The 23,455-nt window shown below is 58.2% G+C and overlaps 9 protein-coding genes across 9 annotated transcripts; 6 read left to right on the forward strand and 3 right to left on the reverse strand.

The window, feature by feature from the left end:
• Nucleotides 1–582: 582 nt before the first annotated feature.
• SDRG_13184 (hypothetical protein) lies at nucleotides 583–2,192 on the forward strand. Its single transcript, XM_008619265.1, has 3 exons — nucleotides 583–1,044; nucleotides 1,095–1,320; nucleotides 1,364–2,192. Exons 1-3 carry the CDS (start codon nucleotides 586–588, stop codon nucleotides 2,149–2,151), a joined length of 1,473 nt encoding a protein of 490 aa, XP_008617487.1. The 5' UTR covers nucleotides 583–585; the 3' UTR covers nucleotides 2,152–2,192.
• A 727-nt stretch (nucleotides 2,193–2,919) lies between these two features.
• SDRG_13185 (hypothetical protein) lies at nucleotides 2,920–4,410 on the forward strand. The gene has a single exon (XM_008619266.1). It carries the CDS (start codon nucleotides 2,931–2,933, stop codon nucleotides 4,326–4,328), a length of 1,398 nt encoding a protein of 465 aa, XP_008617488.1. The 5' UTR covers nucleotides 2,920–2,930; the 3' UTR covers nucleotides 4,329–4,410.
• A 1,163-nt stretch (nucleotides 4,411–5,573) lies between these two features.
• On the forward strand, nucleotides 5,574–9,823 carry SDRG_13186 (hypothetical protein). The gene is made up of 15 exons (XM_008619267.1): nucleotides 5,574–5,690; nucleotides 5,740–5,860; nucleotides 5,913–6,182; nucleotides 6,230–6,628; nucleotides 6,678–6,975; nucleotides 7,019–7,254; nucleotides 7,301–7,456; nucleotides 7,500–7,646; nucleotides 7,706–7,895; nucleotides 7,948–8,064; nucleotides 8,113–8,207; nucleotides 8,253–8,389; nucleotides 8,440–8,625; nucleotides 8,673–8,853; nucleotides 8,910–9,823. The coding sequence occupies exons 1-15, from the start codon at nucleotides 5,581–5,583 to the stop codon at nucleotides 9,726–9,728; spliced, it is 3,462 nt and encodes a 1,153-aa protein (XP_008617489.1). The 5' UTR covers nucleotides 5,574–5,580; the 3' UTR covers nucleotides 9,729–9,823.
• Nucleotides 9,824–10,298: 475 nt separating this feature from the next.
• Nucleotides 10,299–11,471, reverse strand: SDRG_13187 (hypothetical protein). Its single transcript, XM_008619268.1, has 2 exons — nucleotides 10,755–11,471; nucleotides 10,299–10,708 (listed from the first exon to the last, which is right to left on the reverse strand). The coding sequence occupies exons 1-2, from the start codon at nucleotides 11,450–11,452 to the stop codon at nucleotides 10,333–10,335; spliced, it is 1,074 nt and encodes a 357-aa protein (XP_008617490.1). The 5' UTR covers nucleotides 11,453–11,471; the 3' UTR covers nucleotides 10,299–10,332.
• Nucleotides 11,472–11,828: 357 nt separating this feature from the next.
• Nucleotides 11,829–14,014, forward strand: SDRG_13188 (hypothetical protein). Its single transcript, XM_008619269.1, has 2 exons — nucleotides 11,829–12,691; nucleotides 12,745–14,014. Exons 1-2 carry the CDS (start codon nucleotides 11,851–11,853, stop codon nucleotides 13,950–13,952), a joined length of 2,049 nt encoding a protein of 682 aa, XP_008617491.1. The 5' UTR covers nucleotides 11,829–11,850; the 3' UTR covers nucleotides 13,953–14,014.
• A 153-nt stretch (nucleotides 14,015–14,167) lies between these two features.
• Nucleotides 14,168–17,130, forward strand: SDRG_13189 (hypothetical protein; the record flags this gene model as incomplete). Its single annotated transcript, XM_008619270.1, has 7 exons — nucleotides 14,168–14,615; nucleotides 14,662–15,291; nucleotides 15,340–15,893; nucleotides 16,032–16,130; nucleotides 16,178–16,309; nucleotides 16,352–16,486; nucleotides 16,535–17,130. The coding sequence occupies 7 exons, from the start codon at nucleotides 14,168–14,170 to the stop codon at nucleotides 17,066–17,068; spliced, it is 2,532 nt and encodes an 843-aa protein (XP_008617492.1). The 3' UTR covers nucleotides 17,069–17,130.
• Nucleotides 17,088–19,957, reverse strand: SDRG_13190 (hypothetical protein; the record flags this gene model as incomplete). The annotated part of the gene is made up of 6 exons (XM_008619271.1): nucleotides 17,088–17,985; nucleotides 18,036–18,194; nucleotides 18,245–18,580; nucleotides 18,639–18,818; nucleotides 18,870–19,441; nucleotides 19,493–19,957. 6 exons carry the CDS (start codon nucleotides 19,955–19,957, stop codon nucleotides 17,088–17,090), a joined length of 2,610 nt encoding a protein of 869 aa, XP_008617493.1.
• A 461-nt stretch (nucleotides 19,958–20,418) lies between these two features.
• SDRG_13191 (hypothetical protein) lies at nucleotides 20,419–21,409 on the reverse strand. Its single transcript, XM_008619272.1, has one exon. It carries the CDS (start codon nucleotides 21,343–21,345, stop codon nucleotides 20,656–20,658), a length of 690 nt encoding a protein of 229 aa, XP_008617494.1. The 5' UTR covers nucleotides 21,346–21,409; the 3' UTR covers nucleotides 20,419–20,655.
• Nucleotides 21,410–22,597: 1,188 nt separating this feature from the next.
• On the forward strand, nucleotides 22,598–23,335 carry SDRG_13192 (hypothetical protein). The gene has a single exon (XM_008619273.1). The coding sequence runs from the start codon at nucleotides 22,675–22,677 to the stop codon at nucleotides 23,284–23,286; it is 612 nt and encodes a 203-aa protein (XP_008617495.1). The 5' UTR covers nucleotides 22,598–22,674; the 3' UTR covers nucleotides 23,287–23,335.
• Nucleotides 23,336–23,455: the final 120 nt, after the last annotated feature.

Below are 23,455 nucleotides of genomic sequence, written 5' to 3' on the forward strand. Positions count from 1 at the left end.
CAACGGTATCGGAAGGCCCATCGAACGTACAATGATGAGGTCGTGAATAAATCACGGTTGCTGTGAATGGCGTTATCACGTGTGAGAACTGGTGAAAACCACATGTCTTTCGCGCCATTCGACATTCTCGTCGCTATCGCATGCAGTCATTGACGCACGAGTCGCGAGAGATTGCTGGGAATTCGCGCAAAACCGACGCTTCGTTTCTTTCGAATAACGTTATTTCGAAGGCGACCAGAGAGCGCCCATCTCGTGGCCACAATTTGCAGTGGTGATGGGTTCAGCCAGCATGTGCAAGTCCCATTCCGCCCCGCCTGTCCCGAATCTGGGGCGACCAGTCGCGCGACAAACGAAGACGCGCGATCATTCCGCACGACGCGCCGCAGCGACGCGACTCTGGCCAGTACTTCTTCGCACTCGCTTTGGGTTCCGCCGAGCGCGGCTCTCTTCAAGATGGTGACAACCGAAGATACCGTGCAACTTCGATTCGAATCTTGCATTGTCTGCTACATCGAAGCAAATTCAATCGAAGTTTTGCGCGGTGACAGGCATCAAAATTTGAACCCGCTCAGTTTGCATTTTGCCATGGTCGGGATCGCTGCGGTAACGTTACTACTGGCGACGGCAGCGATGGCGCTCGAGCCCATCGTGATCAAAGGTCAGCGGCTCTTCGGCGCCGTCTCGGGCGCGCCGTTCATTGTCGAAGGCATCAACTACTACCCGCGGCCCAACGCCGGCATCAACGACAAGAACAGCGTCGACTTTTTCACCGACGACCAGAGTGCAATGTGGCTGCCGCACGTGGCCGCGTTCGAAGCCCTTAACGTCAACGTCGTGCGCCTCTACTCGGTGGACCCGACCAAGCCCCACGACAAGTTTATGTGCGCGCTCGCTTCGGCCGGCATCTACGTCATGATTGAGCTCGCGTCGAGCTGTCCAGGCTGCGAGATCACGTCCGAAGCCTACCCCGCGTGTTACCCGCCGTCGCTCAAGACACGCGGGCAACAAATCATCGCCGCGTTCTCCAAGTACAACAATGTCCTTGTACGTCCAGACAATAATCCCTTCCTCTCGCTCAATATGTTGCTGGCTAGGGGTTTAGCGCTGGCAACGAAGTCAACCACCGCACCAAAGACATCAAGTCGAACGCGCCGTGTCAAAAGAAGTTTATTCGCGACATGCGCGCGTTCACGACCGCCTGCCGGGGCTCGATGCGGCAAGTGCCCATCGGTATTGCCGTCGCCGACGCCGAACGCTCGGCCAACGCACTGTACTACAGTTGCCGCACCGACCCGGCCGACCCACTCGAAGACATCGAATGTACCAATCTGTCTTCTTTGACCAGCTCTAACGCCTGCACTAGGGTATGGCCTCAACGTCTACTTGCAGTGCGACCCGAAAGCAACTACGGCCGTCGAAGGCCCCGGATACAATGAGCTCAAGACGCAGCTCAACTCGTACAAGATGGTGGCGCCTGTGATTTTGACGGAATTTGGCTGCTTGAACAAGGGTTTCCCGACCATCGACGGGTACGCGGCCCAGCGCACGTGGGTTCAAGTCCCGTGGATTCGCAAGGACCCCGATGTCCTGGCTGGCGGCGTCGCATTCGAGTTTTCGACCGAGAACGCCAACTCGATGGCCGACGCGCCATACCCGTTCACGTCGTACGGCGCACAGAACTACGGGCTCGGGTACTTTTCCCCAGCCACGTGCAACCACGGCAGTGTGCCCTGCGTCTACAACGAGATGCCCAACTTTAAGAGTCTGGCGCAGCAATACGCGTCGCGCGCCCGCTCGATCAACGGACTCCCTTCCAAGGATCAGTACACGGCGCTTCGGACGCAGCCGCCAGCATGTCCGACGGGCTTTGCTGCTCTCAAGACGATCACGTGGGCTCCGGACGCCGCACCGAACCTCCAGTGCCCCAACTACACGCAGGTGGCTGCGTGCCCCGGCGAGAGCCCCGGCGTCGGACATCTCGATGGAAGTTTGAACAGCACCATCACGCCGGTCCCGTCGATTCTCCCGACGACGGCCCTGGCTTCTACAGCGCCCGCACCTGCAACCCCGGTGCCGGCCGGAAGCGCTGCCACTAGCTGTGTTGTCTCTCTGTCGCTCGTGCTGCTTGTTGCGATGGCGCTCGTTGCGTAAGGAAACGATGCTTTGATATAGTACAAAATACTCTACTTCGTACGTGAGTCTCGCCGTGCACATAAGCTTAGAATGTGCGCACTCTGCACAGTGATCGATAGACCAGATATAACTCGTACAGACCAAATCGGGCCAGCGAGTCTCCAGGCGTCTCGTCCCACCCTTGGTGATCATGATCAGAATTGCAGTCCACAGAGACGGGCGAGTGTTTCTGCCTCGTCGCGGTTGCCTCGGCGGGGCGGCCTCGGGAGTTCATTGCTCATCGAACACCGCGACGTCGCGAGGTACTAGTATGCACCGCGTACGAAGGTGGTCGAAGCCGACCGATTACAAATCGAATGGGTTTTAGTCGCCAACGAGGAAAAAACGTACGTTTTTTATTGGGTTATTCGTGCGCGCTGCGTGGCTGGCTGTCTCGCGCTTTGTATGCGCTGGCGCCCAATGTGGCATGACGCAAACGACACCGCCGCGCGTTCCGGCGTCGTTCCTATGGTTGCGTCACCATCCACTTGGAGCGCGTATTTACGATGTTTTTACGGTTCTTTCGTACCCATGCGACAACCTTTCTCTTGGTCTGTGTATACTTCTTGGGTATGTCTTGCATCAAACCATTTTCATTCTATTGTTTACAAATATGGCTATATTTAAATAAAAAGGCTTTTCAAAAAGCCGAAAAATGCAGAAGAAAAACCCCGTCGGCATGTCTATGGCGATCTTGGCGCCAACTGGTTTCGTATCGAGCAACTTGGTCAGTTCGCAATTTACCACCTTCCAGAACCATGGCGCCGTACATGACCAAGGAAGACCTCTCGCTCGCGCTCAACCTCTTTTGCTCGATTTACGGCATCGGCACGCTCGGTATTCCCGGCAACTATGCGCGCGCCGGCCCCGTCTACGCCTCGCTCGCGCTCCTCTTCATGGCGTCGGCCAACATTTACGCGTCGGTCGCCATGAGCAAGACCATGCTCGCCGCCCCCTCGTGGGTTCAAAACTACGGCGATCTCGGCGAGTGGATCGGCGGCAAGTACTTTGGCCGGTACACGGTGGTCATTCCGCAGCTCCTCGCGTGTCTCCTCACGGCCTGTGCCTTTCTCGTCCTCGGCGGCGTCCTCCTCGACGCGCTCTTCCCGAACGCATTCAGTGCGACCGTGTGGATCCTTCTCATGGCCATGACGGCCGTGCCTGGCAGCCTCATCCCGACGCTGAAGGAGAGCCCGGGCATGGCGATGGCGGGCTGCCTCGCGACGCTCGCGGCCGACGGCGTCGCTCTCGCCGTGCTCATGGTCAAGATGGACACGCATTCGATCACGCCGCCGTCGCCCAGCGTTTCGTTTGAGCAAATCTCAACCGTCTTTGGCAACCTCAGCTTGGCGTACGGTGCCGGCATCATCATCCCGACGCTCCAGCGCCAGCACAGCCAACCGGAGCGCATGCAGCGCGTCATCACCGTGACGCTCTCGCTCATCACGGTGCTCTTTGCGATCATTGCGTCCTTGGGCTACTCGGTGCTCGGGTGCCAAATGCCCCGGAATCTGCTGTTTGCGATTGCGGGCCACGACCTCGGCTTCACCGCGTCGCGCGGGTCGGTCGTCGCGGCGTTCCTGGCCATGCAAGTGCACATTACGATCGCGTTCACCGTCGTGTTGCACCCTGCGTTCTTTATCCTCGAGCGCCTCGTGTGGAACAAGCGCCATCGGTCGAGCGACACGGCGGCCGACTTTATCGAAGCCGGCACGCCGTCCGAGCCCAAGATGATGGAGAACGACGTCGTCGTCGCGACGCCCAAGGATGGTGTCGAGGTCATGCCGATGACGGCGTCGCGTCAGGCGTCGTCGCTCGGTGTGCGTCTGATTCTCATCAGCGCGGTCGTCGCCGTCGCGATTGCGTTTCAGGACCACGTCATGGACCTGCAAGACTTTGTCGGCGCGTCGACCATGTCGCTGACGTGCCTCATCTTGCCGCTGATTTTTTACTTTATGAAGTTTTGGACCACCATGCCGCTGTACGAGAAGGCGTACGCGATGCTCGTGCTCGCGGTTTGCTCGGCGCTCGCTGTGTATGTCTCGATCAACGCCGGCATTTCGCTCTTGACGCCACCCGACACGACGCCGTTCCCGTTCTGCGAAGCCAAGTACGAACACATTGTCTTCACCAACACGACGCACTACGGCGCGTAAGATAGAGAGGAGTCGTCGGTGTCCATTTAGTTAGTCGTTAGGAATACAACTCGTCTATGTGTAATAACCTCTTTTTTCGAACCAACGCACACGTAATTTCGCCTTTGCGGGTGCGGGCTGGGCGACGCTAGCACGGTGATAGCCGCTAGAACTAGCAGATAGACCTTTGTGATAGTCGGAATGTAGTTAGTCCTTGGGGATTGCGTCTAGTTTGTAGTTGAGTCGACCATGCTTGACGGTGTATCTTTAAGTAGGATTCGAGGACGAGGTATGCATGTAGGATCCGGCTATGGGAAGCCCTAAATCCTGTCAGTAGACAATTTCACAAGTTGTGCGCGCTGAGATCCACCGGCCGCGAACCTTCATTGCCTTTGTTCGAGGCGGTTGCGACGTTGCCGTTGCAAGCGTTAGGAGACGAAATGGTCAGGAATAAGATTTGGGGTGATGAAATATAAGGTGGTATATGCATATGCCAACTACGAGGCCGTGTCTAGAACGCAGTGCGCGTCGTGGCGAGTGCCCGCAGCGCTGAACTCGTCGAGCAGTGGCGCCGTAGCTTGGCTTGGAGGACGCAGAGGAGCTCGGCAAACGTGACGGTGGACGAGAGGACGAGGTAAAGGACCCCGGGGCCATTGAAGACGATCACCAGCACCAGCAAGAGCAGACGTACGGCCTCCATATTGTGCTCCAATTGCAAAATGAAAGATCGCTCCATGATGACGAGCATCGCGAATTGCAAAATCCAGCGAATCACACGAGAAAAAAGTGAAAAACACAGGGTATTCCATCGTGAAATCAAGTTTAAAAATGAATCTCACATTTCACACGCCGATCCCTCGCCTTACAACCCTCGGCAGCAGGAGAATATGAGCTCTCGCAGAGTCGAAAAGTCACTCGATAAGACCGCTGGGATGCTCCATAATGACGGGAAAAGGGAGACGACGACAGGACTTGAACTGGCATGGCGAAGGGATCATTCGGGATCTGCAATAGCCACCCAGTGCGAAGGTACGAGCAGCCCGTAGTATCATCGCCACTGGGGGCCCTTGGCGTCGCCATGTAGCCATAGTCCTTGGATAGCATAGCTTTGATTTGGATCGTCCTGGGTGTCAAAGCGTCTCGCTACTTGCGTGGCAAGCGCGGGGCGTGGCGACCCCACGTGGCAGCGCCACAGCGTGAGAAACGTGTCAACTGTGTAAAACCTCTCAAACCACATACCAAGCATGATCGGGTTGTAGGGTTAATCGCCAACATGGAGTTCCTCGCCGAAGAGAACGAGTGTGGGCAGACGCTCCTTCGGCTCGTGAGCCGCGGCAGCGCCATCATCGCCGAGCTCTTCCGCCTCAGCAACAACATCCCAGGGTACGTCTACCTGCGCATGGCCTTGGCGAGCTCATGGCGCGTCGACCAGTATCTTTCTCGGGTCGGCCTTCGTCGAGGACCCGGAGCAGCGCAAGTACCTCGACATCCTCTTCGACTTTGCGTACCTCAAGAACCCGGAGGAGTTTGAAAACGTCGTCAACAGCAACACGGTGCGCAGCGCGACCTCGCGTTCATGGGCGAACCCTCATTTTTGGCGGCTAGGAGCTGCTCGACGTCGACGATGAGTTTATGGACAACCACGAAGACATCCTCGACCGCTTCTACCAGCTCTTTGACAGCATCTACAAGTACATCAAGGACTACCTCGACTTTTGCGAGAACCTCGAGAAGGGCTTCTTCATCCAGCACGACCTCGCCAACAACCTCCTCGACACGGACGGCGCGCAGCTCATGTGCGAGTCGCTCTATCTCTACGGCTGCATGCTCCTCCTCCTCGACCAAAAAATTCCGGGCCCCGCACGCGAGCGCATGGTACGCGCGTTTGCTTCCATGCATATGACGCCGAGCGAGCATGGTAGGTCATTGCGTTCTTCCGCAACAAGGGCGAGTCGGCGCTCGAGAACATTGACGAAGTGTGCAAGCTCTGCCGCGTCACGGGGTACCTCCCGGGCATGGCCAAGCCGCCGCAGTACCCGGAGCGCTTCTTCAAGCGGTTTGCGCCGCCGGAAGAGGTCGTGAGCATGGTCATCGGGAAGCTCCAGACCGACGACGTGTATCTGCAAGAGCCCGCGTTCCCGCACCGCGACCACCGCAGCACGCGTCTCGCAGCCCAGGCCAGCGCGCTCTACGTCGTGCTCTACTTTGCGCCCGACATTCTCATCCACGAGAGAGCCAGCATGCGCGAAATCGTCGACCGGCACTTCAACGACAACTTCATCCTGGCGACCTACATGGGCACAGTCGTCGACCTCTCGCTGGTATAGTGTCTTCTTCAACTATGACAGTAGCACGAAGCGGTGCTTGTAGGAGTGGGCGCCGTACCCGGCGGCGCGCGTTGCGCTCGCCAATACGCTCGAGATGAGCAACATTACGCAGATCGTCAAGACAAAGGCCAAGCAAAGCGTCAAGTCGATCGACCAGCTCTCGCACTACCTCACGGAAGGCGTGTTGAACGACCAGTTTGTGCTCGAGAACCTCGACCCGCTGTTGCACTGCATTCGCAGCGCGAACGTAGTGATCCGCTGGACGATCCTCCACAGCCGCATGCAAGAAGTGATTCCGATGATGAACAACAGCCGCGACCAGCGCACCGTCTTTGACAAGGGTACTCGTGGATAGTCGAGCAAGTGTACGATATGGCTCTGTAGCAACAGACCCGGACCGCCTGATCACGCTGCTGTTGCAAGCGTCGCAGCTCGAGTGGAAGCTCAAGCAGATTTTCCAGTCGCTGCTCGCGTCCAAAGAAGAGCGCTGGCAGCACTGCATGAAGGAGACGAGCGACCGCTTGGAAGAGCTCAGCGATTACTTTACGGGCGAGAAGCCGCTCACACGTGTTGAGCGCAACGAAGACCTCATGGGTTGGTTCAAGGACACAGCCGAGAAGGTACGTTCTAGTCGAATTACAAAGGAATTGACGAGTAAATATTTAGGTCAAAAGCCTCGACTACGTCGACCACGTCAAGGCCGGTCGACGCATCAAGCGGCTCATTGAAGCCCTTCTGTCGGTCGAGCAGTTTGACCAAATCGACACGTCGCTCCAAGTCAAGGCCTTCTTGGCCGAGTCGCGCCAGTACCTCACGGAAATGGTACAAGGTCTTGGGGGTAGTGCAACGGTACGACGGGTCGTAGGTGCGGACCGTCCGTGTCCGCCAGGAGGCCATGGGCATCATCGAGACGGTCTCGGATCTGAGCTACGGCTGGGAGATCATCAACGACTTTATGCCGATTTTGCATACGCGCGTCAAGCGCGATCCAAGCTGTGTCATCTTGCTGCGTGTCCGTCCTTCTCTCCTTGTATAGATAGGGTGGTCGTGCTGATGGCGAAGATGCGTTAGGCGCTCTTTTTGAAGCTGGCGTCCATCTTGGACATTCCGCTCACGCGAATTCACCAGTGCAACTCGACCGACGTCATCTCGGTCGCCGAGTACTACTCGGGCGAGCTCGTCGACTACGTCCGGCGCGTCATGGAGATCATTCCGCAGAGCGTCTTTCGCATTTTGGCGGGCATTGTCAAGCTCCAGACGGGTGTGTGCCAGCCGCGACACCACCAAACCAACTCATGTTCGCGTTTTGGTAGACCACATGAAGACGATCCCGGTCAAGATCGAAGCGCTATTGCTCAAGAACCACGCGCAGCTCAACGAGCGGTACCGCCTCGCGCGCGCGACCAACGAAGTGTCCAAGTACACGGAAGGTACAACATTTCCTCTGCGATCCAGTTGATATGGGATGGCTATGATAGGTATCTTGGCCATGAAGAAGACGCTGCTCGGTATCCTCGAAGTCGATCCGCGCCAAGTGCTCGAAGAAGGCTTGCGCAAGGAGCTCGTCTACCGCGTACGGCAACTGCGACGCAGTGATTGAACTCAATGATGCATGCAGGTCTCGCGCGCGTACCATGACATTCTGCAGTTTCCAGCGGCGCTCAACGCTTCGGAAGGCACGGCGATCTTCCAGTCGCTTGCGAGCACGTTGCAGGCGTACCGCCTCTCGTTCGAGTACATTCAAGATTATGTCGGGTACGCACTATTCGCTATGATTTTATACCCATATTTCAACTTATGATTAGGATCTATGGGCTACGCATGTGGCACGAGGAGCTGAGCCGCGTCATCAACTACAACGTCGAGGCCGAGTGCAACCGGTACCTCAAGAAGAAGATTTACGACCGTGCATCGCAGTACCAGTCGCGTGCGATCCCGATCCCGCGCTTCTCGCCGCCGCCCCAAGACACGAGCATCAATTTCATGGGCCGGTGCGACATGTCATATGTGTGTGGACATTATTGTCTTATTTGACTAGGCTCCTCCACGCGCTCTTTGTCATGACGGACCCGCACGACACGATCTTCTCGTTCCAGTGCCTCAGCTGGTTCCACGAAGACGGGACTGAAGTCGCCGGCATGAGCACGTTTGGCCTCTTGCACCAGAGCATTGGACTTCTCGGGCTCGTTGGCATTGACCGCATGCTCAGCTTCCGCATCGTACGTATCTAATTCTAAACCCGACGGTATATAGCTCCAACTAACTCGGGGATTAGGTGCACACGCTCAACAACTTGATCAAGTTTTGGGGCTCGACGGTCACGCCGTACTTGCCGCTGCTCGACCAGCTCGCGACAGGCCTCGAGCCGTACTGGCGCATGCCAGAGAACGCCACCAAGCTTTACGAAGCCGCGCTCAAGAAGGTCGAGAAGCTCCAGAGCAAGCTCCTCAAGGCGATTTTGATCATTGGCCAAGCCGCGCTTCTTCGCAAGGCGATTGCGGGCGAGCTCGCGTTTAGCTCGCGCCTCGACGCGCATTTGCTCACGTGCTCGGTCGACACGCTCGACAAAAGTCTCCTTGGGGACATTCGCCAGCACTACCGGTCGCCAACCACGACGCCGTACCCCAACCCCGCCGTGCTCGTCGAAGTCAACAAGTACCTCGAAAACATGGGCGCCAACGACCCGTTCCAGAAGATTTACATCACGATGGACGCGCCCCTCGACGGGCTCTCGAGCCTCTTCCTGCTCTTTGTGCTCGCGTATATGCCCAAGCTGCAGTACGACGCGGCGTTTGGGTCCCTCAAGCGCGTGGCGCAGAACCCGCTCGACGGGTCGCCGCTCGTGCTCGGCCTCGTCACGATCTTCAAGCAACTCCACCCGTCGTTCACCGACCAGTTTGTCGCGTACGTCGGGCAGTACATCCGGTCGCAAATCAACGACATTGCGCAGCGCCCGGGGGCGACCGGCGAGCTCCCCCCGGATGTGCTCAACGTGCTCATCTTCCTCGTGCAATTTGCGCGCGCGTCGCACCTCAAGCCGAGCATGCTCCACACGCACGTACCGGCCTACATCTTTGACGCGATGCAAATGTGAGCGAAGCTTTGTGGACGCAGGTTGCATGCCCCTTGACTATGCGTATACGCTGAAGACGATTATGATTGTTCTTTTATTTCACGTGTACAATATTGGACTACCGAGTCCGACGTGCCGAGAGAATGTTGGCGATTATTTGTGGTAATTATGGCACAATGTGGCATATACCACATTTAATGTGAAGCCAAATAACTGGAGCTATAGAGCTCGAACGCCGACGCGGCGCATCGTTTTGTACTCTAGAAAGCAGTGGCTAGCATCCTGCCAACTGTGGGCGATTTCATTTTCAAACGTGATCTGGTCGAGCGCACCTCGCGGGCTCTGCGGCCACAGCGGCCAAAGGGTGGCTCGGATACGATTGGCCAAAAGTGAAATAGATATGGCCAATCAAAACAGCGTACTAGTTCACACAAGCCACTTGCCCACACAGAGTCATGACACAGAGTGCACTCCTTGGGACTCTCTGCAACGGCGTCTGTCCCACATCCATCGCACTGCAATGAGCCGACCTCTGCGAAGCCCAAGTGCCAAGCCAGTACATACCTAGCCTTGCTAGAACGAGCTCAAAAGGCTACAAGGTGGCACATTCAGTTGAGACACCAAATTAGGACTCGACTTCGGTCGCGTGCCACGCGTCCATTCGCTGCTTTCTTCGCATCGGAGCGCAGCTGGTGATGAGCGACGAAGCTGGTGTCGGCTTTGTCAAGGCGAGAAGCAGCTTTGCTTCGCCTCGGAGCTCGGGGTAGTCCCACACAAACCCTAGCTCTTCCAGCTGCGCGCGGCGGTCGATCGTCGTGGTTCGAAACCGAATGTTGGTGATCGCTTGGCCGAGTTTGAGTCCCCACATGGGTCGCGGCCACGGCAGCGTCGGCGGAACGACAAAGTCTTGGGGCACGAGGAGGTTGCCGTGCAGCTCCTTGTAGAGCTCCATCGCACGCACTTTCATATCCCAACTCGACTCGTGGCTGTCCCAGACAAACCTAATGCGTGTCTTGTAAGAGCCGCCAACAAATGCGACCCGCGTACCCCAGCGCGTCGAGCTGGCGCCGGCGGTGTAGCGTGAGACTCCCCGCGCGGCAGCGTAGATCATGCACCGCTCGGCCAAGCTTGAGGCCCCAGCAGGGCGGCGGCCAGAGCGGCGAGGCTTCTGGCACCTTGAACTCGAACGGCACGGCAACGTGGTGGAAGAGCGACGCGAACGCTGCCAGCGCCTGCAGCTTAATCTGGAACACGAGCTCCTGACTGTCCCAGACAAAGCCGAGATCGTCGAGCGTTTGCTTCCGAGAGGGCGAGAGCGACGCGGCGCGCGATCGTAGGTTCGTGACGGCGACGCCAAGCTTGGTGCCGCGGACGTCGAGCGGCCAGACGTCCGAGGTCTCTGGCACGACAAATTCATACGGCACCGCCACATGACCATAGAGGTCCTTGTACGTGCGCAGCGCACAGAGCCGAAGGACCCAGCTGTGCTCCTTGGGGTCCCATACAAATCCAAGCAAGTCTAATTCGTCGACGACGCTGCGAGGCAGGAGCTTGGCGGCGTAGTGCTTGCGGAGCTTGGCGACGTCCAGGACGCGCCTATGCAGCGCCGGCGGCCATGGCGTCTCGGCCGGTACCACGAAGCGCGACGGCAGTGTCGTGAACTCGGACGTCGGCGCTTGCAGTTGCCGGACGATCGCTATGACGTCGACATAGGTCCGCAGGTCTTCGCCCAGAAGCGCGCGCATGATGAGTGGCACAAGTGGGTGCACAAAACCGGATTCCGCGTATCTTTTACCGGATGACCTGTGCATCTCGATATTCTCGCGGAACACCATTCGATTATAGAGGTTTAATAGCTAAATACACGCCACTCTAGCTGTGAACGCAGCAATGTGCTGGAATGCACTCGCATGGGACAAGCTGCTTGGACCGACTGAATATGCTTGGGTGCAATAGGCATTGGAAATCTGCTCACAGATACATGTACGGCTGTCGTTGCGGTCTACGAGAGACGCAATGCTCTGTAAAGTTGCGTGCGAATAGCTGGTCTAAAGTTGCGTGTGAATAGCTAGTCTAAGAATCCCATGGGCAATTCAGCTGCCAGACGGAACATCTATTACACAATCAGCAACATTGAAGAGCGATGCAGCGACTGGCAACTGCGCTGCTGCTCCTAAGTAGCAGCCTCGTCACGGTCGGCGGCAGCAACGAGACGCACGTGCGCTCGCACCGGCCCACCGCGCCGGTCCGCTCCGAGACGCCGGCGCCCACGTACCCGACGCGCCCGCCCGCCTCGAGCGACGACGCTCTCTACCGCTGCCACGAGCTGCCGCGCATCTGCAGTCCGCCACCAGACGACAAGACCGACGCCTGCAGGATGCTCTTTCCCGACTGCTTCCGCCAGCCAGCCATCGTCGTTTCGACCAACGCATCGGGCTCGCTCGATGGACGAGTTCCATGTTGCGACCGCGTGCAGCTGCTCAACGCACTCACGGCGCTACCCGAGACGCAGCTGTGCTTGACCACGTCCAACCTCTCAATCCTCTCGCTGCTGTATGGCAACCGCCTCGAGCGCGACCAAGTCCACGCCTTCAACCGAACGGCCGCTTGCCAGAGCTTTGCGGCCGCGTTCACGTCGGCGGTCGCGGCCATGGCACCGTGCTCGATCGAGGGCCGCCTTGTCCATGGCGAGCGCTACAGCGGAGCTAGCTTCGAAGACTTTGTTGAGCGGCTCCTGGGGTATGTCAACGTTGCCTATGCGCCAACGTACGACGATGCGCCGGCGCTCGCCGCCGTGCACGCGTTCCCGAGCGACGCGCTGCTCCACGTGGGCATGGACCCGCGCCTTGGCCTTGGCCCGTTCCTCGTCTTGCTGCTCGAAGGGGTCCTCGTCTGTCTCTGCGTCGCCACGCTTTTCTGGTTCGTCCGGACCGCGTGCGAGGCCAACCCGTATGCGACTGTCTTGTACGACGCGACCTTGCGCGGTACTCCATGCCTTGGCTTTGGCTCTTGTAATGGTGAGGCTCATGGCGCGTAGGAATCGCGGTCGTCGGTGTCCTTTCGTTTCTGGTCCAGCGCTGTCTGCTCTGGGAGCTCATCCCGCTGAATGGGCCTACGCACCATGGTCTCCTCGTTGTCCAAGACGTGCTCTGGCTTGTCGTGCTCGTCCACGCTGCGCAGACGGCGGTCGTGAGCTGGCGCGTGTTTGGGGCGCACCACCGTCGGTGCGCCCTCGCCGGCCGGTCGCTCAAGGATTTCGTGTCGGTCGCCACCAACGACGGGCTCGTGACCGCCGACAACCGCGTGCCACGCCGGTTCCACGAAGGCGTCGACTACTTCTTGCTCCGACACCTCTTCCTACAAGCGCATACGCTCCCCACAACATTCCAGTTTGATGTGTACCTCAACCACGTCGAGGCCGCGACGCTCGTCGAGCTTTTGCCGCTGCCGTGGTGGAGCTGGCCCGTCCTCGTCGCTGTCTACGCGAGCTTCCTCGGGATTGCAGACGGCGTTACGCATCCATCGTGGTCCTCAGCGACAGTGGACGAAATGGCTCGGCTGGCGCCGCAAGTCTGGCGGCCGGATGTCGCTGCAGCCCGCATCTACGTCTTGCTTGCCTATCTGAGCGTCGCACTCCTTCTTACCGTGGCGGTCGCCTGGTACCTCTACAAAGTCGCGTCCGGCCTCCTTCTCCAAGCGTGTGACATCATCAACGAGCTCAACATGGCCTCCAAGATCGAGTCGCTTCAGGTGCTCGCATCGCGTGGTGACGGAGGTAGCGTCACGGCCAAGGACGTGGTCGCGTCGCTGACGTCCATGGAGCATCTCTCCGAGTCGCTTTTGGAGGCGCCGGAGGTGCTGCCAAGCCGCCTCGTGCAAATGCCGTCGTGGAGTCGGTCGTCGCTGGCATTGGTCGTTCGCCTAACGTTGGTGCTGCCCGTGCTCTTCCTGGCATTGCTCTGGGACTGCCTCCTCCTCCTTGCTTCGGCGCCGTGGTGGTACCGCTGTGCGCTTGGGTCGCTTCTGCTTGTCCTCGCAGTTGTATCGACGGTGCTTTTGCCGCTGCTGGCGCTGCAGCTGGGCACCGTTGTCGGCGTCGCGTGTCCGGACCGCCACCAAGTGCTCAATGCGCTCTCCGCGTCGATTCTTCGCCTTCGCGAACACGCACTGCAACTCAAGGCAACGAGCGCCGCGACGATTGTGCTCAGCCCAACCCCCCAGTCGTGCAGCACAGCACGATGCTAGTTAGTAGATATCAAGTCGACTAAAATCGTTCACACAGTACATCAACGCTTGCAGAATGTCGACTGCGTCGTCTCTTGTGGTCCGACGAGTGGCGAATAGCAGAGTCTTTGGAGCGAGGACTGAATTTCTAGTAAAGATTGCTATGCAAAAAGATATCTATGACCTTGGGGTAGGGTCCGCGACGAAACGCTTCGTGCGCTATTCTAAGGGCGTCCATGATGACCGAGGCCGACGTCGACCTTGTCCGAGCGCTTCCGGCGACACCAAGCCGTCTCTCGCTGGACTTGACCAAGCTGGATGCTACCTCGCCTCGCAAGCTGCTCAAGAAGCTCCAGCGCCGGGCCCCTCGCAACTTGAAGGAACATTTTCGGGCGCTGGACGTCGATGGCAGCGGTACAATCGAGCCTAAGGAGCTGCATTCGATGCTGCAGCAACAAGGCTTTTCGCAGTCCGAGAGCAATTCGATTCTCAAGCTGCTGGACCCCGAGGGTCGAGGCCACGTCCGGTACCACGATTTCTTCAGCGCCGTCCACAGACCGTCGCCCGCCGTGGTGCGCAACGATATATCGCCCGACGCCGCACTCGCCCGCGTCCGGTCGCTCGTCACGACCAAGCACGAGCATTTGCAGCGCGCCTTTCGCCAGTACGACGCCAACCATGACGGTATTTTGTTCTGGACGAATTGGTGCAGACGCTCAACGAAGGTTAGGACACATTGACAAGACCGAATTCGAGAGCTGCATGGCAGCGTGGGGAGTACATCCAGCGGACGTTGCGACGCTGCAAAAGGCGTTTGATCCAACCGACGTTGGTGCCATCGACTACAAGCGCTTCTTGCACGTTGTCGACGGCGGCGATCGGGACCAGACCGAGCTCGCGAACCTGCACTTGCCCCAACACGGTCAAAACAAGGGCAGAAAGACCCGCAAGCCGGGGATCGAACCGGCACCCGATGGTTCCAAAGGGCAAAGTGGGCCCAAGACCAAGGCCCAGCTGCTGCACCACCTGCGTACGACGGCCAAGGTGGCCAACCCCAAGGATTTTTTTCGAAAGTACGACGCCGATGGCAACGGAACGCTCGAGCAGCGCGAGATTGTCTCGTGCCTCGCGTCACTCGGGTGGAACGAGCAAGATACCGAGGGGCTCCTGCGGGTATTAGACCCCCACAGTGCGGGGGCGGTCGCGTATGCTAGCTTTTTCGACAACGTCACGGCCATCGACGCGCCGGTCGTCACGACAAAGTCTGTCGACGCGTCGTTCCATACGGTCGTCGAGATGCTCGCTGCCAAGGCCAAGCACATTCACCACCTCTTTCGGCGGTTTGACGTCGACGGCGACGGTGCCCCGTCGCATGATGACGTCATCTTCTGACGTGGCATCACCGTAGGCACGATCGACTTGACAGAATTTCACACGTGCTTGAGCCACCTCGGCGTGCTGCCCGTGGACGCGGCCAACGTCGTCGCCAAGTTTGATCCGAACCAGACGGGCATCATCGACTTTGGTCAGTTCCGCGCCGCGGTGCTTCACCATGACACGGCGTCCGAGTGGGCGCCGCTGCACTTGGTGGCGGAAAAGACGGTCGGCGTCAAGCAATTTCCCGCCAAACACAATCATAAAAGCCCCGTGTTTACCTCGGAAGCGGTCCCGTCGGTGCCGGCGACACTGCATGCGCATTACCTCGAGCGACTGCGACTCAAACACAGTGACTTGCGCGTGGCGTTTCGCAACTATGACAAGAAGAAGCTCGGTCGCCTCGATCGCCGCGCCTTTGAAGCGTGCCTCAAGAGTGTTGGGGGGCGACCAGAAGACATTGCCGCCGTCTGGGCGCATCTCGCGGGCGACGATGACGCGGTGCCGTTCCATAGCTTTGCACAGAGCCAAACCGTGGCGCCTCCGTCGCCAACCAAACTCCAGCACAAGCAAGGCCTTCGTGCTCACGTCATGGATTCTCACAAAATAGTTGGCTAGTTTTTTTCCACTTCAACTCCCACCAACATCGCCGCGGGCCAACGAACGGCACGCCGTTCAAACCCAGGTCGTTGCGAGGGGTAGGGTCCACAGCTCACGCGATCGTAGGCTCTGGATACGCTCCAGAAGAAGACAAAGGTGTCGTCCAAAGCGCTGCGAGCCCTCTACCGCGCGTGCGACCCGGACGCCGTTGGTGTGTTTGCCAAGGTACGGATACCTCCGGGAAATTCCGCTTTGAAATGACATGCGACCAGGAACGCTTGCGACACGAGATGCAAGCACAACTAAAGCTCTCTCCCGACCAAGTCGACACGCTCTTGCGGCATATGCCGTCGCAGATGGAGGAACGTGATCTCGCCGCGTGCCTCTATAAGTCGTCACCCTATGTACCATTGTCGGGGTCGAAGTGCATCCCACCATGGAAGTAGGTGGGTGCCGCTCGGCTGCACTTCAAAGACGCCCAGCGTCTCTTGCGCCTCGAAGAGACGCACCCCAAGCAGCTTCGAGCGCTCTTCCGCACGATGGACGAAGACAAGACCAACCAAGTCGTCCACACGTGTCTCGTAATCACCGCCTCAGTACTTATTCCGAGTTGGGACATGAAACACTAGACCTCGTCGGCGCTCAGTGGCGCGCTCAAGAACGCGTTTGGCGTCGAGATCCCGCCCGAGCGCCTCGCCGCGTTGATACCACCTGTCGCCACCTACAGCCAAGTGCTGCAAGCCGCCCACGCCGCCGTCACAGCCGAGCCGCACGAGACTTCGTCGCCGATCGATTTTCATGGTCGGCTCTTGGGCTGCCGCGCGCTCCTCTGTCCGCGCGCAACGAGCGACCCTTCTTTCTTGGGCCACGACATGCGCCCGCGGGACAACGCGGCTGCGATGCGGCGGTCGTTCCCAGGACCCTCGGACGCCGCTGGACTCGACTCGGCAGGCTTTCACGCCCGCTGCAGTGCTTTGCACATCGACACAACCGCGCAAGATACACCAATGGACCGTGACGTGGCGCCGCGATGGAAGCTCAAGGCCGTCGACGGCGCCCACGAAAAGGTCGGTCTCGGAGGCGGCCGAAAGCGCATGGCCGCGCGCAACATAGAGCACGATCACAAAATGCGCTCGCTACTGGCGCACGACGCGTCGTCATGACACGTCATTAGGTCATAGATTAGACGTTGGTGACACTCGTCGTATCCTCGTCTTCGTCTTCGTCATCGTCGTCGTCTATCGTAACATGGTTGTCGGCCGTCGAGGCGGGGGAGACCGCGGCGGGACTCAACGCATCGCTTATGACGTCCGGCGTGTTGGCTGGCTCGGGCGTCATCTTCTCGGTCTCGGAATCTTGGCTCTCAGGGGACTCCATGGCGTTAGGTAAAGCGTCTATCTGCGACTCTTCTTGCTGATCCTCAGCAACTGCCGTCGATGCCATCTCGTCGTCGTCGTCGTCGCCGGTCGTGGCGGCCACCTTGTCATCGTCGCCGTCGTCAGTCGTGGCCGCCGCCTTTTCGGCGATGTCAGTCTCGGAGCTGGCTTCCTCCACCGACGAGATTGAGAGCTGCTCCAGTTCGGTGCTGGGTGTCTTGGTCGCATTGATCTTGATCTGCTCATACTGACGGGCAAGGTCGTCCAGGTTGGTTCGCATTGACGTCCGCGTCGCCTCGACCGTCGCCGCGTCGTACGTATCACTGCGGATCAGGTTGGAGAGCTTGGCCTCCACCATGCTGTCGTCTACGCCAAAGTCGGTGCGTTGACCGCGCAGACTGTCGTATGCGTCGAGGAGCATGTGCGCGCTCAGTAGCATGTGCACGCCACAGTCGAACGAGTTGATTTGCTGGGGCGACTTGACAGCGAAACGGGCAAACGCAGACGGGTCCCACCCATCCTCCGTGCCGTGCTTCTTCTTGAAGACGGCGCCGAGGTACGCAAGGAGCGGCGACCACACCTCGCCTCGTCGGTGCGCGCCGCTCATCGAGTCGAGCAGCGTGAGCACGGGCGGGAGGCGTCGGTCGGCTTTCGGCAGTGCAGCCATACCCAGGTTAAAGATGACCACGAGGCTCCAGTGGTTGCTACACAGTACAAGCTGAGTTGTCGACAAGAGAAAATACACTGTTTGTACCGAATGTTGATGGGCACAACAACCACTTCCTTGGAAAAGAGGTCGTCATAGCTGTACCACGACGCGACCGACCCGCCGGTCGTCAGCGCGGGAAAAAAAAGCGCGCCAAAACAGAGACAGTACGGTTTGGTCGACGTGCACGGACCCGCTTGTAGCCACCTAATCTCAGAGACAATAAGCAGGTCGGACAATGGATACCAAGGGTGTACTTGAAGTAAAAGTCGATCAGGTTGTCGTTCAGGTACACCTCGGGCTCAAGGCGATCCAGGTCTTCTTCGGTGATGGAAATCACATCGAGGTTCGCCGGGGGCAGCGGGTACACGACCACGACTTTGCTAGCGACGCGGGGTCGGCGCCCGCTCTGGCGCGTCTTGCGCGGCTTGGTGGTCGTGGTCGTTGTCGGCGGTGGTGGCAGACTCGCTACGTGCAGCTTGCTACCGAGCGTTGCGGACCGCAGTAGCTGGCTCTCGGACCGTCGCGGTGTCGCGCCATCCCGCCACGCCGCCACGTCAACGAGGTACTTTTGTGCTTGGCCGGCGAGTAGGCTATGCAGACAGAGATGAGAGCGGCTGTCGTGACGCAGGATGCATCAGAATGACATACATCTTTTTGGCGACGACGTGCGGGAAGCGCCGCTTGAACGCATTGAAAAATGAGAGCAAAGCATCCGGGTCGCGTGGGATTGCTACGATAAACTTGGTCGCGTCGAGCCGAAACACGTTGTTGCGCGTGGCGCTAATGGCGAGAAACGAAGGGACGTCGGGCTTCATCGAGGCAAACATGCTACGGCGACCAGGAGCATGACGATCAGGATGCAAGTCGAGAAGGACGTACAGCAGCTGCGCAATCTGGCTCACGTACAGCTGACTGTCGCTCCACGAGAGGCGTTGGGTTTCGAGACGGAGCTCCGTCGGCGGCATCTCGTTGGCGCCAATGTTGAGCGACACGCAGGCCAACAGCGTGGGCTCGTCGACCATTGGCGACGATGTGGCCTCTGCGTCCTCGCCATCTTCGTCTTCGTCGGATGAAAAGCTGATGGGCTTGTCGGCCGACCCGGACGACTTGGTCGCTGCCCGCGTCGAGCTGTACGGTTTGACGGTTGGCAAGTGGTTCGGGCTGGCGAACGAAGCAACCGCCGGGCGCCGTCGCTCATACAGCACCGACGTCTTGTGCGCCTTGCTGCGCCACTCGTCCATGGGCGCAGCTGCCTTGGGCTTGTTGTCCAAGCATGGCCGCTTCTTGGGCCGAGTATCTGCCTTGAGCTGGTCCTCCATGCTCGCGTAGTGGCCGGCGGTCGCGCGCTCGAGAACGGACGACGTTGTCGTTGTCGAGAAGACGGGTCGCATCGCTGGCTTTGTCGCGTACTCTGCGAGTGATCCCGAGATCTTGCCAGAGTACTTGGGAGCCTATGCACGCCACGAAGATGAATCATGCGAGCGCGCTGCAAAATCACGAACCGTCGAGTTTGTCGACGAGCCCATGATGGCTTGGCCCGGCACGATCCTTGATGGCACTGTCTTGCTGCGCTGACGGCTTGCCGGCTCCATGGGCAATCGTGGTTTCACGACTGCTTTGGTTACCGAGTAAAAAGGGCGGTCGGGCTTCGACGGTGTCTGGTCAAAGCTGGTCGTTGGTGCTTCGTTGTCCCAGCGACGGTCGCGCTTCTTGCGCTTCGCATCCTCCGTGTCGGGCGGCGGCCTGGTCGATATCTTCTTGCGCGTCAAGGGCTCGTACGTCATTGACCTGGGGATATGGCTTGCTATCGTCGTCGTCGTCGTCGAGCGCGAAGCCAGCCCATACCGCTTCTTGGAGGCCTTCTCCGGGGTATCGAGGAGGTCCATGGTCTCCAGGAGGTCCGGTCGGAGCTTCCCGGCCGACGCGGGCTGCCACGCCGGGACGTCGCCATCGATCCGGTCGTCCATGCCCGCGGTCTCGCGCGGTCCCACTTGCAAATATTGCGAGAGCTTGGGCAATATTCCTATTATTATTCAATATTCTAGAAAAATAAAATGAATTTCAGCTCGTACCTCTTGCATTGTGTAACGTGAATACAACATCTTTATTTTATTATCCATTCCATTTTAGACCAATCAGCGCTCAAATAAAAATGGCTCGGAAGTCCACCATCCGGACCAAGCTCGAGCGAGCTGCAGCTTCATGGAGGTCTTCGATCGATCGTCACGTCGCTTCCGGCATCGAACATGCTGCTACGTCCAGAGGTGACGATGGCTTGTCCACGAAGATTGTCGGCGGCCATGGCAGGAAGGCTGTGGCAGGAGCGTGCGAAGGCGATGTGCATGCGTGCCACCTGTGCTGGGACCATGGCCACCCACCATTCGCCACCCTACATGCTCTAGTCTACGCTGCTAAAGATGAAGAGGAATGGTAGATCACAATGGAATGTATTAGCGTAGTAGATCAGTCGGTCCTGTGGTCGCTTGAGTCGTAGTCTTTGGGGAAGGTACGAGACATCAGCGGCGACCGGCACAGTATAGGAATAGCGTGCCATGAGGCGACTTGATAGACGCAGCGGAATACAGTCGATGCAGAATGCTTCAACGGCGCAGTGCACGCGCCATAATGGACGAGCCATGATGGGTGCAGCGCCGAGGGGTGCGATTTACAATAGCAGCGGCATTTGCATGTCAAACGTTACGGCTTCGGCGGGCGTGGCCGTGCCGAAGAGGAGCGTGTCGAGGATACCGTCGTCAATATCCGAGAGGTCCATCTCGTCGGCGACGGGCACAAAGTTCGAGACATCGCGCGGCGACGACGTGAGCTTGGCCTTCTTGCGAAGCGGCTCGGCTTCGACCTCGGCATCGAGCGCGTTCGTCTCGACGTACGAGTGGACAAAGTTGGTCAAGATCGAGATCTGGTTGGTCAAGGCCGAGAGCTGCGACTCGAGCGACGACATCTTCTCCTTGAGCGCCGAGACTTCGGTCTTGTCGACCTTCTCGCTCACATCGGAGCTCGTGTTGGTCTTGCGGCGGATCGACACCATCTTCTCGGGCGCATCGCGGAGGAAGAGCGGGTGCGTAAACTCCCAGACCGAGTCGGCGTCGAGGTCGCCGCTCTGGTTGTGCTTCTTGTACTTGTCAAAGCCGTAAAACTTGAGCTGGCGCGCAAAGCTCGTAAAGTTGTTGTGCTTGAAGTAGCGCGGCAGCCAAATGCTCTCGAGGTCCTTGATCTGGTTGACGACGAAGGACGTGCCATTGTTGCTCCATGCGGCCACGTCGTCCGGGCAGTTCATGATCATGTCGTACGACTTCTGGAGGAAGAGGGCGGCGCTCATGTTGTTCGGTCGGCTCATGCTGTGCTGCTGGTTCTGGTGTGGGAGGAAATTCAATAATGACGAATATGTAGGCGTGGAGCGCAAGTCCCACTGAGTCATTTACTTCCGCGCGGCCCAGTCTCGATTTTCCGGTTGCGACAGGCCTATGTCAGCCATAAGATTGCATAAATTCCAATATGTATTTTATCTGATATACCTCGTTGTTTGTATGAGAAATAAACATTTCGATAAAATAGAATAAGATTCGATTGTTCGATACTCATGTCAAGTATCAGATTTTAGAAAGATGCAGTTTGCGACCGCAGAGGACGAGTTTCGAAACCCATATTTCAGATGCGCACTACTTGTCCCACTCCATACGACCTGTCGAACGGCGGCTGGTGATTGGCTCTTGATTAAGCGAGGGACCAGGCGGTTGAATCGACTTGGTGTTTGTATGGCACCAGATGGGTGGCGCTCACTGGCGACACGGCCGATATCGATAATCGTGGATATGTGAAATTTTGTATGCGACTGGAAAAAGACTTGGTGTTTGTATACAGAGAGAGTGGGAGAAGAGCCGGATTACGCGAAAGGACTGATCGGCAATCGCTGGCTCTCGTCGGAATAAACACACGCATATGGCATGGCGTGCTTACGAGGCCGCGCCCTTTGGTGGCGAGGGCGACCACTTGGAAAGCTCTGGAGAGGCGGAGGGCGACTTAGCGACACCGCAGCGCCGCCGACTCTGGCGCATGGAGTGGCGCAAACCCTGGCGCAGACGGCGGTAGCAACTCTGGCGCACTGGAGGGTGCTCTGAGAGCGCGAAAAATCTACTTTTCAATTGTGGATCTTTTCAGTGGCAATGATTCGTTCGAGCATCGTGGGGGCTAATCCGCCTCCGTAGTGGCCGAGGTGTAGGACACATGGGCAGACGAAGGGAAATTGAATTGTGATTCGAGCCACATTCGGTATCATAATCGCTCGTCCTTCGTTGATGGGCGTGGACCCCGCGGGGCCTGCGCCATGCGCGGATCGGAACTCTCGGGAAGACCAGAGCTCAAGCTTCTGCGGCAGGGGTCCCTAGAAATCATTTCTGTGGGGCCCCACCTCCATATCTTATACCATGACTTTGTACAGTCACAAAGTGGACCCAGGGTGGGGGTCCCATGTATTTATTTGTAGCCCGTCATCTCTTTTAAATATATAATATGGCATGTATCTTGATGTTTCTATTGCAAAAGATGAAACGAATAAAACTATCACCTCGATTATATATTAAAAGAAGGAGGCGGTCGACGGAATTCGGTTGCGTTCGCGTTCCAGGTGGCAGACTATCTCGCGCGTGGCGCAGTGCAGAAGAAGATCATGCAAGCCGCAGCCGCCGCCAAGTCCAAGGCCTCAGCCGCCACGGCCAACGCGCCCATCTTCCTCCAGAAGACGTACACGATGTTCGAGAACTCGCCCGACAGCGTCGCCGCCTGGGCCAACAATGGCACGACCATCGTCATCAAGGACCCAGAGGAGTTCGCTCGATCGGTGCTGCCCAAGTACTTCAAGCACAACAACTTTGCCTCGTACGTGCGCCAGCTCAACTTTTACGGCTTCCGCAAGTACAAGAAGGATGACATTGTCATTGTCGACGACGACAAGACCAAGCACTGGTGGGAGTTCTACCACGACCAGTTCCTGCGCCACCGGCCCGATCTCATGGCGCAGATCCGCCGCAAGACGTACTCGGAGAACGACTCGACTGAGAAGGAAGACGTCGAAGTGCTCAAGAGCCAGGTGGTCTCGTTCCAGAACCAGCTCGAGCAGCTCACGGGCCAGATCACAAGCCTCACAGCCGTTGTCTCGGCCCTCATGGCGCGCAGTGGGAAGCGCCCGAGCGCACCGGGCACGCCCGCGGTTGTCGCCGCCCTCGCTGCACAGGCCAAGCGGAGAAAAATGGCCGAGACCGACAGCATCGTGCAGCTCTAAGTGTAAGTATAATTATATTGAACTACGAATGAATTTGAATTCAAACCGACGTTGCTTGTTGCGAGTCAAAATCTTGGGATCCAAGCCAGATCCAAGCTCCCATTGCTGCATAGTATCGACGTAGTCAGGGAACCAGAGCGTGGATTAGCCGATACTCAGTGCGTAGAGG

The sequence above is a fragment of the Saprolegnia diclina genome, assembly GCF_000281045.1.
Source record: "Saprolegnia diclina VS20 unplaced genomic scaffold supercont1.57, whole genome shotgun sequence".
Lineage (NCBI taxonomy): Eukaryota > Oomycota > Saprolegniomycetes > Saprolegniales > Saprolegniaceae > Saprolegnia > Saprolegnia diclina.

Bases quoted from the DNA above. Each gene is read 5' to 3' on its own strand.
- SDRG_13191 (XM_008619272.1), bottom strand. From the start codon at position 21,345: ATGAGCCGACCGAACAACATGAGCGCCGCCCTCTTCCTCCAGAAGTCG.
- SDRG_13185 (XM_008619266.1), top strand. From the start codon at position 2,931: ATGGCGCCGTACATGACCAAGGAAGACCTCTCGCTCGCGCTCAACCTC.
- SDRG_13184 (XM_008619265.1), top strand. From the start codon at position 586: ATGGTCGGGATCGCTGCGGTAACGTTACTACTGGCGACGGCAGCGATG. The intron at 1,045-1,094 runs GTACGTCCAGAC...GTTGCTGGCTAG, and splicing joins CCAAGTACAACAATGTCCTT to GGGTTTAGCGCTGGCAACGA. The intron at 1,321-1,363 runs GTACCAATCTGT...CGCCTGCACTAG, and splicing joins CCCACTCGAAGACATCGAAT to GGTATGGCCTCAACGTCTAC.
- SDRG_13192 (XM_008619273.1), top strand. From the start codon at position 22,675: ATGCAAGCCGCAGCCGCCGCCAAGTCCAAGGCCTCAGCCGCCACGGCC.
- SDRG_13188 (XM_008619269.1), top strand. From the start codon at position 11,851: ATGCAGCGACTGGCAACTGCGCTGCTGCTCCTAAGTAGCAGCCTCGTC. The intron at 12,692-12,744 runs GTACTCCATGCC...CATGGCGCGTAG, and splicing joins GTACGACGCGACCTTGCGCG to GAATCGCGGTCGTCGGTGTC.
- SDRG_13186 (XM_008619267.1), top strand. From the start codon at position 5,581: ATGGAGTTCCTCGCCGAAGAGAACGAGTGTGGGCAGACGCTCCTTCGG. The intron at 7,255-7,300 runs GTACGTTCTAGT...GTAAATATTTAG, and splicing joins TCAAGGACACAGCCGAGAAG to GTCAAAAGCCTCGACTACGT. The intron at 8,208-8,252 runs GTACGGCAACTG...TGATGCATGCAG, and splicing joins GCAAGGAGCTCGTCTACCGC to GTCTCGCGCGCGTACCATGA.
- SDRG_13187 (XM_008619268.1), bottom strand. From the start codon at position 11,452: ATGCGCGCGCTTCTGGGCGAAGACCTGCGGACCTATGTCGACGTCATA. The intron at 10,709-10,754 runs GTACGCGGGTCG...GACACGCATTAG, and splicing joins CGCCAGCTCGACGCGCTGGG to GTTTGTCTGGGACAGCCACG.